The sequence below is a fragment of the Felis catus genome, chromosome A1, assembly GCF_018350175.1.
Source record: "Felis catus isolate Fca126 chromosome A1, F.catus_Fca126_mat1.0, whole genome shotgun sequence".
Classification (NCBI taxonomy): Eukaryota; Metazoa; Chordata; class Mammalia; order Carnivora; family Felidae; genus Felis; species Felis catus.
In genome coordinates, this window is record NC_058368.1 from 70,915,853 (window position 1) to 70,928,162 (window position 12,310).

Consider the following 12,310-nt stretch of genomic DNA (forward strand, 5'->3'; position numbering starts at 1 on the left):
CAGAGATCATGAACAGGGGAGGGGCAGAGAGAGAGGGAGACACAGCATCTGAAACAGGCTCCAGGCTCTGAGTGGTCAGCAAAGAGCCCAACGTGGGTCTCGAACCCACGAACTGTGAGATCATGACCTGAGCTGAAGTGGACGCTTAACCGATTGAGCCACCCAGGCGCCCCTACTCTTTCTTTTTTAATACATTCATTTAAGCTTGTAAATTTCCCCCTAAGAACTACCTTAGGTGTGTTTTACAGGCTTAGGTATGTAATGTTTCATTTTTACTATATTTTAAATATTTCCCTTTAATTATAATTTTTCTGATTCATGGATTATTTGAAAGTATGTGTTTGAGTTTTCGGAATTACTGACTTCAGACTTCGTTGTACTGTGGTGAGAGAATTCAGTTTGTACAAGATTGGCTAGTATTTCCTGATACTTCTTTTCTGGGCTTGTAAGTCATCACATTTTGTAAATGTTCCATGTGTACTTTAAAAGAATGTGTATTCTCTAATTACTGAGTGAAGAAATATTTGTATATTCATTAGTGCTTATTAATTTCCTCTTCAAACACTCTGTTCTTACTAAATTTTTCTCTTTTATTTTTTTCAAATATTTTATTTATTTATTTTTATTAGAAGTAGGCTCCAAACCCACCATGGGACTTTGAACTCATGACCCTGAAATCAAGAGTCGCATGCTCCACTGATTGATCCCGCCAGGCGCCCTCTTTTACTATTTTTATGTACCATTCTGTTGGGTCTATTTTCCTTCATTTCCTGCTTTTAATTGGATTTACTAAGCTTTATTCCTTCAATTTTTGTTTTTTTGTTTCTTTATATTGATTTTCAAGTTGTATATTCTGGTTTTTTCTTTTGGTGATTACTTTTATAATTTTAATGTGTACGTATATATTTAAAAAAATATATATATATATATTTTTTTTTTTGGGGGGGGGTGCCTGGTTGGCTCAGTCGGTTAAGCATCTCACTTAGGCTCGGGTCATGATCTCATGGTTTGTGAGTTCGGCCCCACATTGGGCTCTGTGCTGACAGCTCGGAGCCTGGAGCCTTCTTCGGATTCTGTGTCTGCGTCTCTCTCTGCCGCTCCCCTGCTCACACTCTGTCTCTCTCTGTCTCTCAATAGTGAATAAACATTAAAAAAAATTTTTTTTAATGTAAAAAATATATATGTATGTATATACTTTTTTTTTTTTTTTTTACATTTATTCACCTGAGAGAGAGAGACAGAGCATGAGCAGGGAGGGACAGAGAGAGAGACACACACATACACACACACAGAATCCGAAGCAGGCTCCAGGCTCCCAGCTGTCAGCATAGAGCTGGATGCAGGGCTCGAACCCACAAACCACGAGATCATGACCCCAGCCAAAGTCGGATGTTTAACCAACCGAGCCACTCAGGCACCCCTAATGTGTATATTTGATTTAACAAAGTCTAAAGTTAACTGATAAATCTCTAATAGCCTTCTGAACAAAGTGCTCTGATGTATTTTAGCCCTGATATAGTCTCCTAGTCTTTCATGTCCTCTGTCTAGTCAGAGCCTGCTAATTGTCTTGTTTTTTAAGTCCTTTGTTTAAAATGAGAGGACATTATTATTGCTGCTGCTGTTCTTTTTATAGTAAAGGCCCTTTAAAAAAATTTTTTTTAATGGTTTTTATTTTTGAGAGAGACAAAGCACAAGTGAGCACAAGCATAAGCAGGGAGTGGGGAGACACAGAATCTGAAGAAGGCTCCAAGCTGTCAGCACAGAGCCCAACATAGGGCTTGAATTCATGAACAGTGAGATCATGACCTGAGCCAAGGTCAGATGCTTAACTGATTGAGCCACCCAGGTGCCCCTATAGTGAGGGCTCTTTTAGATATAGTTACCTGTTTGCAACCTCTCGGCTCATCGTTGTTTCTTGGATCCCACTACCTTCTTCAGGATTCAGTCTTTTGTATTATGAAATATACCTTTGGTCACTTCAGTAAAAGTACGAGAGTAGTAACTTCTTTCAGCCTGTGTCTGGAAAATGTATTTATTTTGCCCCAATTTTGAATGATAACTTAATAAATTCAAGACTAAGTGTTATTTCCTTCAATACTTGGAAAACATTGTTCCATTATTTGGGGGTTTATTTTGCTACTGGGGAACAGCAAAATTTTTCTTTCTTCATGAGTAATTATTTTTTCTGGGTTTTTGTTTTTGGTTTGTTGTTGTGTTTCTTAATGAGGTGTTTTGTAGGCTCACTGCCATATGTGTAGGTGTTGATCTGTGTTTATTTATCCAGCTCATGAATGTGCTTCTTCAATCTGAGAACTTAAATATTGCTTTCACTTCTGAAAATGTATAGTCATGAATCTTCATTCTTTCTGTTCTTAGACATTTATTGTAATGTCTCATTTTGCCCTTTTTGTTTCCTATCTTCATGACTTCTGTCACCTACTGTCTGTGCCGTGTTCTGTATGGTTTCCTTTCGTCCATCCTATAGTTTAGTAATTCTTTGTCAGCTAATCTACTGTTTTACTTAGTTCCATAATTATATTTTTTTCTTTTTAAAAATGCTATTTGGGGGTGCCTGGGTGGCTCAGTTAAGCGTCCAACTCTTGATTTCAGCTCAGGTCATGCATGATCTTACTGTTTGTGAGATTAAGCCCCATTTTGGGCCTTGCACTGACAACACAGAGCCTGCTTGGGATTTTCTCTCTCCCCCTCTCTCTGTCCCTCCCCCGCTTGCACTTCTCTTGTTCTCTCTAAATAAATAAACATTTTTAAAATGCTATTTGATTCTCTTTCAAATTAATTTTAATTTTTAATACTGTCCTTTTTTTTAATGCTTACTATTCCTTCTTGGGTCATGTTAATAACTTCAAATGTATACTTCAGACTCCTTCTTAGGTTTTCATTTATTTCTATTTCCCAGGTACCTGTTCACCTTTACATTGTACTTGCTCACTGTCCCACCTGCTGGTTTATTTCTTCATATGATTGGGACTCTTTATTGTAAGCTCCTCTTCAGCAGGGATTATTTTTGACTTTGGGAGTCCAAGTGCCCTGAATTGTGGATACATTTTTGCAGCACTACTTTGCATTTTTCTTCTACAAACCAAGACTCAGTTGTTTCAGGGTCTTGAACTCAAGTTAATTGTAATTTCTCTGTTTGTAACTTCCAACCCATCCAGGTGGTATTAACTTAATGCCTGCACTTGCTCTTAGCCTAGGTTCACAGTTTAGAGGACTCCTACAAAAAGCTTTGTTTATTTTCACAGTGCCCACACAGGCTACTTTGCCATTTCTTTGGTGGGCAGAGTTCTTCTAGTTCCTTGTTCACGGATTAGATAGCTGTTTAAGGGGTCCCTCACCTTGCACAAGCCCAAGTTGGTGTCTTCTGTCCCAGCTGGGTGTTGATACTCCAGCCCCTAGCCCTTGTTCCATGACCCTATCCCTCTGTGGATTCAGCATCAGCTCGAGGAGGTCCAACTCTGGAATTCCTGCTGTTTTAGCACTTAGAGATTTCCCTTTCCTTTTTCTTTCAATCTCACTTAACCTTCAAAAACTTTTTTTTTTTTTTTTTGCTTTATATTATCCAGTGCTTCTGTATATTTTAAGGAGTGGGGTCTGCATCAACTTAGGCTGCCATAAACCTATTCATCTTTGTCCTCCTCAGCCCAGAAGAGTAACTAGTCCATACCAGATGCTGGATGACTGACTGACTGACTGACTGACTGAACAAATGACTCAGTGAATGAATGAATGAATTTTTCACCTCCAGAAGCAGGTGGAAGCAATGTGCCAGTGAATAACACCTCCTGTCTCTCCAGGGGCACTGGAACAAGCAGAATTTGCTTTTCTATGAGGATATAAGTAAAGAGAGTTCCCAGTAAACAAAATGAAAAGAGAACAGGACTTCTTATGTGCTTTCACTGTAGTCCTGGAATAATGGAACATTTAACTGACTTCCAGTACTTGATATCCAAAGGCGGACAGAAGTGGACTGAGGAGTGAGTGCTGGTACCGTTTGCTGATGGCTCCATACAGCATGCTTACCAAGAGAAGAGATTGAAGAATTGCAGAGAACAGGACACTGGGCCTGTTTAGTTCTCCTTCTCTCCACTGTTTTTAAGAAAAGCGTGCCTTTGATGAGATATAGCTGTGGGGTCTTGTTTTCCATCTTATGTCAGCCACCTTTGTTAGAAGCTGGTTATTGATGCCATGCCCTGTTTTAATTCACACTTCTCTGCTAATCAATTACAGCGTTTATCCATTAATCAGGCATTCTGACAGAGTCAATAACTGCTTTTTTGGGTTTTGTCAGGGGCTGCATGTTATCAAGCAAGGAATAACATTCAGGAGCTCACTTTAAAACAGTGTGACTTTCCCAGGCCAGTGGACTTCCGGAGCAATAAACATCTAGTGGGGATTTTGCATGGTTTTTTTAATATATTTGGTTGATGGGATTTTCTCACTGAACACTTCATTAGCAGGGCTCAACATTAGTGAAGTGTGGACAGGTGTACCTCTGTTTAAGAAAAACAGAAACATCAAAAGGTAATTATTCCCATCACATATAAATGACTGCATTCACTTAAGAGTAGCCTTAAATCATGAACTTCCTTCATTCGTATTAAGTGTTTACAAACAATATCTTCTTGGCAGTGCGGTTTGAGAGCAAAGAAACTTAAAGCCACAATGTTTCCAGCTGCTACTAGTTGAAAGCCAATCAAAATTTAGAGCAAATATCTCTATAATTATAATGTGAGTCAAGAGGAAAATATTTTGTAAACAAAAGCTGAGTTGATACACACATTTCCTTAAGCCCATCTTTTACATTAGAGTGTTTTAAACCTTCATATCCATGTCCCCATACATGTGTTCACGCATTTAAGCACCCCTCAGGCTTTATAACTTGTTACAGCGTATTCACCTATTATAAAGTGTCACAGAAATGAAAACTTTTCCTTTCAGAGACAGAGGTGGCAATGTTTAATTGGAGAGTTACAGTTTGGGTAGTTAAGTTTGCCGCACATAATGATGGTAACAGGTTTCAGTGATCTTTTTTTTTTATGACAGATGTACCAACATTTAATTGTTTTTCATCAAGGGTGGAGAGAAAAGACACTTCTGTAGATTTTTCAATTCTCCTACGTGTCACTTAGCTGTCCTCACCATTGTCTAAGCTCCTTTCTCTCATCCTTTTTGCTGCAATGCCTTGTGTCATTCCCTCATGATCAGCACTTTTGTTGTCTTTGTTTTTTGCTGTACCTCAGAAGTCCATCTTTTCTTTCATCTCCTTCCCATTCATGCATGAGGGAACAGTTGTGCCCTGTTGTGGGGATGTTCCGCTGGGTTTCAAACAGTAGGGTTTCTTTTTATTCTCTTCTAAGTAGTACAATGGGGCTGAATGTCTGTTGCAGAATGCACACACTAATATGCCAGGTTATTTGGTTTCTAAGAAGTCAATAAAAATACTACATTTAGGCTCAGTCCTTGGCTTGCTTTTTGCCTGTTTGCCTTTAATGTCTTCGGTTATAAATCTGTTTGTTTCTGATAGTAAAATATAATCTTCCATATTAGATTGAAGCGTGGAATCAACAAACAGAAAAATGTTCCTGGCGGTGGAGTATTTTCACACTAGCAGATTTGGCAGTCTGCACCCTCCCTCGATAAGAGCCTTGAAACAGCCGCCAGAGCTAATTAATGGCAGCTACAACTCAGAGAGGAGGGAGAAAGAGAGTGGATCCTAACTTCGTCTTGGCAAAACTTTCCAGTGTGAGAAAGTAGCACGTCTCTGCATTTAGAGGTGTGCGGCTTTGACTATTTTCGCCCAGATCACCTTGCTTGATTGTTGTTTTGGGTGGGGAGGTAAGTGTGAGCATGAGTGTACCTAGTTATAGACACAGACCCAGAGGCCATCCCAGCAGTAAAAGGCTAAAGACATAAAAAGCCAGAGATGTCTTAAGACACTTTGTTCTCATATTCAGGAACAATCTTCAAAATCCTCCTTAATGAGGTCATAAAAGAAAAAAATGGAACAAGTGTTCCTTGTGTATCTCACTAGGGCATGCAGTCAGGGTCACTTGCCACCAGTATCCTATTTAAAAAGGGATTGGGGTAGTTCAATCAAGCATTGCATTAAGAGAGAGACTTTGATTAATTCCTTCTCCTTTCTTTTGTGCCACAGATAATTTCAGTAAATTTGTGATACTTTCTGCTTAGCTATCACTGGGGCTTAAAGTTCTGGATGCGTCATGCTGAGTATTAGCATTTATCGGGCCTACTTGGTGATGGTGAAGAGGAGTGTATGCTACAGACAGCTGTCTAATCTTTGACAGGCAGGGCTGGTCTTTAAACATGACCATTATCTGAGATCTTAGCGTAGGGAAGTTTCTGCTCTCAGGTTGGTGGAAAGAAATCTTGGTGCGAAAGAAGGAAAGACTCAGCAGTAAGGAAGATGGTGATTTATCATGGCTAACTTTTTTAAAGGTACTGGATCTGCCTCTCAGCTTGGGTAAGTTTCAGGGATGGCTCTCAAAGGAAACAAAAGCAAGAAAGGGACAAGTGAGTGCTGGCAATGTGTGCTTTCACTGAGGCTGCAGCGGGGGAGTTGCAGATTGGCCCCCGGACGGTCAGGATCAGGTAGGAAATTGGATTCTATTGTCATTTGTTTTCTTTTATTTACCAGCTTTGTTTGTCGAGAGGCCCTCAGAGATATGAAGGGTCATTTTAGCACCATGCTGTAGAAACCTAGTGTCAAATGTCAAGTCTTCTGGTTGTTTAGACCTAGAAGCAAGTTAGGGTATATTTCAAGCACTTAGTTTTCAAAAACTCAATCACATCCCTGTTGTATTTTATAAGCTGATTTTGAAAAGGTATATAATGTTTACTTTGTCAGCAATGGAAGGTCTGTTAGGTATCTGTACTTTTAGGTGTCACTGAAAAGTTGGATTTGGGTTCTGATGGACCAGAACAGCTCCCAGGGGGCATTGTGATGGTGGGTAAATCCCTTTCTGTTTGCGGTTTACTCACTGGATGCACTAAATCAGTTCTTCGGGCTGCTCCTTTCTGTTCAGTTAATTCAGCCACTGCACATGCGCATGAAGGCAACAGGTTAATACTCCTCACTTAAGATAGTTTTAGGTATGGATAGATAGAATCCCTTCTTTAACAGTTGAAGCATTTGTTTTTCTGTTGAAAGTGAGGTAGTTACGTTGGTTTTCATGAATTTATACATCAGATATATTTATGTTAAGGCAACAAGTTAAAGCAGGATTTTAGAGTGAATTTTAAAGTATGTCTCATGATAATTATTACTGTCCTGCTAAAGATTTAATAGCCAATCGTAAGGGTTTTTTAAATTATTAGTGTAAAATGAATAAGATGTTAGATTTCTCATAGATTCTGTTTTGGTGTATTTCCAGATTAAAGACCCAAAGATGAATTCATTCATTCAAATGATTTATTAAATTCCTACCTTATGCCAGGCTCATAGAATTATAGCACTATTGTTGTCGATGTAATTGGTTTTTAACTTGTATTTATAATGATTATTATAAATAGGGGAAACCTCTAAGTATGCTAGTTTTTGATAATCAGCTTTAACTGTGAGAGTGAACATGTTCTCTGTGAAGCATGTCTGTGAATAGATTATTCGAGCCTGACCATAGTTTTTGGAATGCTAACTGAAGTTGCATGATTGATCGATTTTTTTTTTTTTCATATTTGAAACTGGAGAGAGCTATGGAGGCAGAGTAGTGTCATGAGAAGGATAAAGGCTTTCACTGACTTTTCCTCACCTGAAAGGGAAGAGCCCACAACTCAGGGCTTGGTATGAGAATCAAGTTCTATGATTGTGGTGAAGGGAGCCAACACAGCGAGTCCTCCGTGAATGACCCTCCCCCCACTCCCTTGTTCTAAGAAATCGGTATCTACAGGGCATCAAGTATTTACATTCTGATTCCCGTCCTGCATGCTGAAGGCCAGGGAAGTTACCTGGTCACACTTTCTCTGTGCCACCAAAAAGGGTGTGAAGATGTGTGTTCAGAACCTCATCACTGTGAAAAATACCTCAAAGACTTTTTAGGTCCAGGGATTGCCTGCTTCATTTGCTTATAGGAAACATAATCTCAGACATTTAAAAAAAATTTTTTTTATGTTTATTTGTTTTTGAGAGAGAGAGCACAAGCAGGGGAGGGGTAGAGAGAGAGGGAGACACGGGATCTGAAGCAGACTCCAGGCTCTGAGCTGTCAGCACAGAGCCTGACACGGGACTCAAACCCATGAACCATGAGATCATGACCTGAGCCAAAGTCGGACGCTCAACCAGCTGAGTCACCCAGGCGCCCCCATAATTGCAGACATTTTTAGTAGTTCCTACAATGGAAATACTCCAAATGTTGCTTTTTTACACAAAATCAGCATGATGATTGCTGAGAAGAAAGAGGTCATGGCCTTTCTCAACAAAAATCCAGGGTTGCTGGTTCTTTTTTCAGAGAAAGGTCTCAGAGAGCAGACAAGGTCTTCTCATAAAATCGGAGGACTGTGATCCTCTGGACACCTCACCTTCTGAAACCAAGTGGAAAAAAGGAATGAGCATAAGCACATTTCAGCCTCCCCAAACCTCCTTATGGTCAGATATGGCATCCAGTAAGGCGCAAAAGTAGGCCACCAAGCAAACAAGTGATTTCCTTTGAAACATAGGTTAAGTAAGAGATCCGGCTTTTAAACATATACCTAGTTCTCTCTCCCATAGCCGATGTGTAATAATTGCTGGCTGAAGAAAATTGTCCTGTTTACCTTAGAATAGATATCATAGGAAATGACACCTTTGCCTTTATTTACAGAGGATATATTAGTATTAATTAATTACAGAGGATATATTAGTAATACAGATCCCATTATGCTACTTTTAATGTGTTTTATAATGAGAATTCCTCAAAATCCATTCAGTATAAATTGGGTCCTTCTCAATACTTAAACATAGTACTCTCTCTGTGTGTCTCAAAAATAAATAAATAGACTTAAAAAAAAAAAGGAGGGGGGCTCCTGTGGCTTAGTCGGTTAAGTGTCTGACTTTGGCTCAGGTCATGATTTCACAGTTCGTGAGTTTGAGCCCCGCATCAGGTTCCGTGCTGACAGTGCGGAGCCTGCTTGGGATTCTCTCTCTCTTCTTCTCTCTCTTCCCCTACCCTGTGCTCGTGCTCTGTCTCTCTCTTTCTAAAAAACAAACTTAAAAAAATAAATAAAGATAGCAGGGTTTTTTTGAGATATCTAACACAGGTGTTGCTCCTGCTTTGGAATGCTGAAAATTTTCTGCATAATTCTGTTCTGGGAGTTCTGTGGGGACTTGCTGTTAGAGCTAAGGAAAAGCGTAATGGCAAGGACCATTTACTTGTCTTCTTGCAGATCAGGATGAAAGGCTCTATTAAATGTTCTTGCTCATACTAAGTTGGAGGACAAGTAGCACTGGAAATAACGGTTTGTGCTGGGAGAAGGTGTCTTGTGTGCCGCACACATTGTGGGCAACCAGCAAATGCACTCAGCCATTTCTGTGAGGATAATGTCTATATGACCTTAGCCACAAGGTCCTCCACGTAGGTCAGTTACTAAACCTATCTTTAAATGGCCTTTTAAATTAAAAAAAATTTTTTTTAATTTTTTTTTGTTTATTTTTTTTTTGAGAGCAAGAGAGACAGAGTGCAAGTGGGGGAGGGCAGAGAGAGAGGGAGACACAGAATCTGAAGTAGGCTCCAGGTTCCGAGCTGTCAGCACTGAGCCTGATGAGGGGCTCGAACTCAAGGACCAAAGACCGTAAGATCATGACCTGAGCCAAAGTCGGATGCTTAACTGACTGAGCCACCCAGGTGCCAGGTGGCCTCTTAGATCAGACTCCTTTTTCAGCCATCTGCTTGAATACGAATTCTACTTAAGGAAAAGACTTAAGGGAGTGTTGGTTGGTGGTGATTGTTGTGTTTCTCTGAGGCACAGTTTCAAGTCAGTGAGATGTGTGCTTTGGATACGTGGCTCTGTTTGGCACTGAATATCCTCAGAGTTTGATGAGTTCTGGCAATGTACATAAATGGGAGGATGGAAAAGAGAAATCAGAAAGTACATCACCACCCCCTCCCACCCCTCCCCTCCAGAGGGAACCGAAGAAAGTGCAGGTGGACATTGGCCCACTGATGAGACACTCCAGAGTCATTGACGATTCTTTCTCTTTCTCTGTCAGTTAGCAAAGTGTGATTTTCTTCTGTTAATAAAGTTTAGGAAAAAGGAGAAAGAGGAGCACTGCATCCTTAACCACTTGTACTGGAGCATCTGGCATTTATGACTGTCCTGACTCCTAATTCCACTGCACCCCACCTCCCACCCCAATCAGTGCTTTGTTACTATTGTTAGTGTTGTTGCAAGACCAGCCTCTGTCTGGAGGGTGGGCAGGAGCTGGAGTGCTGTTGGGCCCCATCTTTCCAGGGGCTTGTCACCATAGCTGTGGACCTCAAGTAACACCGCACTGAGGTGCTCAGGACACTGACCTCTTAGTCGGCAGTGAAGGTATCACATTCCTGCTTTATTGTATTGCATTCTGTATCTGTTGAAATTTGACTAGCAGATGTGGTAGAACTGGTCCATACCAGGCCTGCAAGTGCAAGGACAGTGTGGCAGGCCTGGTGGCAGGCAGGAGGCACAGCAAATGGGCCCTATGGGGGCAGCCCCAGTGCCAGCAAAGCCTGGGCAGAAAGCACTTGGCTGCATCGGTCTCTTTGTCAGTGAGGAATGAGGATTGCCACTTGAAGCTCTTGCCCTTCTGTCTTTCCTCAGGACAAGTGCTGTTAGGTCCAAGAGGAGAGGCAAGTGGTTCTCTACTCACTTGGAGATAGGGTGACACTGGGGACAGGGCAGCCTCTGAGCAGTGGCTTGCAGGGCGGGCTGGCCACACATGGCCTCAGAGCTGAGGGAGCAGCAAAGCAACCCAAGATGATTCTGTAGGGAAGCCAAGGTGCAGAGGCCACAGCCTGCAGTCCCCGTGTGAAAGACCACAACCTTCCCTGCACTGCACCAGCCTGAGAGGTGAGCCCCCAGGAGCCCCAGAGCAAGCTTCTCTGGGAGGTGTTCAGGGAGGAGGGGTGTGGCTGTGCTGTGCTTTGTTAATATAGGCCAGATATTGGCAGGTTGCACTGCATTAAAAAATTAACACGGATGAAAAAGTTGTATGGATTAGTATAGTCAAAATAGGGCTGGCAAAGCCTGCTTTAAAAGTTGAGGATGACTTTAATTAAATAAAAGCCTAGCAGCAGAATAAATGTCTAGCTTGCTTTCAAAAAACAATAGGAGAGGGGTGCCTGGGTGGCTCAGTAGGTGGAGCATCTGACTTCGGCTCAGGTCATGATCTCACGGTTCATGAGTTTGAGGCCCCTTGTTGGGCTCTCTGCTGTCAGCACAGAGCCTTCTTTGGATCCTCTGTACTCCTCTTCCTCTGCTCCTCCCTGCTTGTACTCTCTGTGTCTCTCGAAATAAATAAATAAACTTAAAAAATGTTTTTAAATAAGAGAATACCTCAAAGCATTGAATCATCTGATTCCACCAGAAGAACAGGAACATTTGCTATTGATGAGGTTGTGATGGATGATGGAGAAGCCATACACTGGTTTCAGAAGTGTGAGAAGACAGAGGTTGTGGGCTGGGGGAGTGCTAGCAGGAGAGTGCTAGTGCACATGCTTTTTGTGTAGAGTGTGAGGCAAATGGACCGTGACAGCACCGGGTGATGGAGAGGGCACAGGGAGAAGGGAGCCTAGAAATCCCCTGACACAGAAAAGGTCTGTGCTGGCATGTCTCACTTCTTTGTTTTCTAGCTAAGAAGTAAACTGAATAACAAACTCCCCACCAACATGGTTTCACATTGCTTTAGCTTTTCAGGAACCAGTACTTCAGTTTTTTAGTGCGAACTGTCACTTACTTGCTTCTCCATTGGAGGCTATTGAGATGACATATATTCTTAAACATAAGAACTGTGGGTATACTTGCATGAATGGTACCAGAAGCTATGGATTTTTGCAGTATATTCTGCTGGGGCTTCATTTTTCTTGAGGATATTTCATTGTTTTCTTTCTTTCTGTCTCTCTTCCTCTTTTTTTTCTCTCTCTCCCCCTCCTACTGCCTGCCTTCCTCCCTCCATCCCTCCCTCCTTTTCTCTGTATGCAATAATGTTATGTAAGGACTCTTGCATCGTTCAGACCACATTGTTTTAAGGATTTCAGCATTATATAGCAGCATTTTAAAGGTGTTTTCTTCTTTTTTTCTCTTTTCAGAGAGAAATCAGTTC

At 41.2% G+C, this 12,310-nt stretch overlaps 1 protein-coding gene across 11 annotated transcripts in view; it reads left to right on the plus strand.

The window, feature by feature from the left end:
• Positions 1–12,310, plus strand: part of CLYBL (citramalyl-CoA lyase) — a 266,697-nt gene that overhangs the window by 100,598 nt on the left and 153,789 nt on the right. For 9 of the 11 annotated variants that reach the window (XM_045055400.1, XM_045055398.1, XM_045055402.1 and 6 more), the window contains exon 1: positions 6,551–6,630. The exons of 1 other annotated variant lie outside the window; for it this stretch is intronic. In XM_045055400.1, coding sequence (XP_044911335.1) covers positions 6,566–6,630 — 65 coding nt within the window. In that variant the 5' untranslated portion in view covers positions 6,551–6,565. Of the gene's footprint in view, positions 1–6,136; positions 6,503–6,550; positions 6,631–12,310 lie in introns of those variants that run through there. One more of the 11 variants, XM_019829047.3, reaches the window with a different exon arrangement.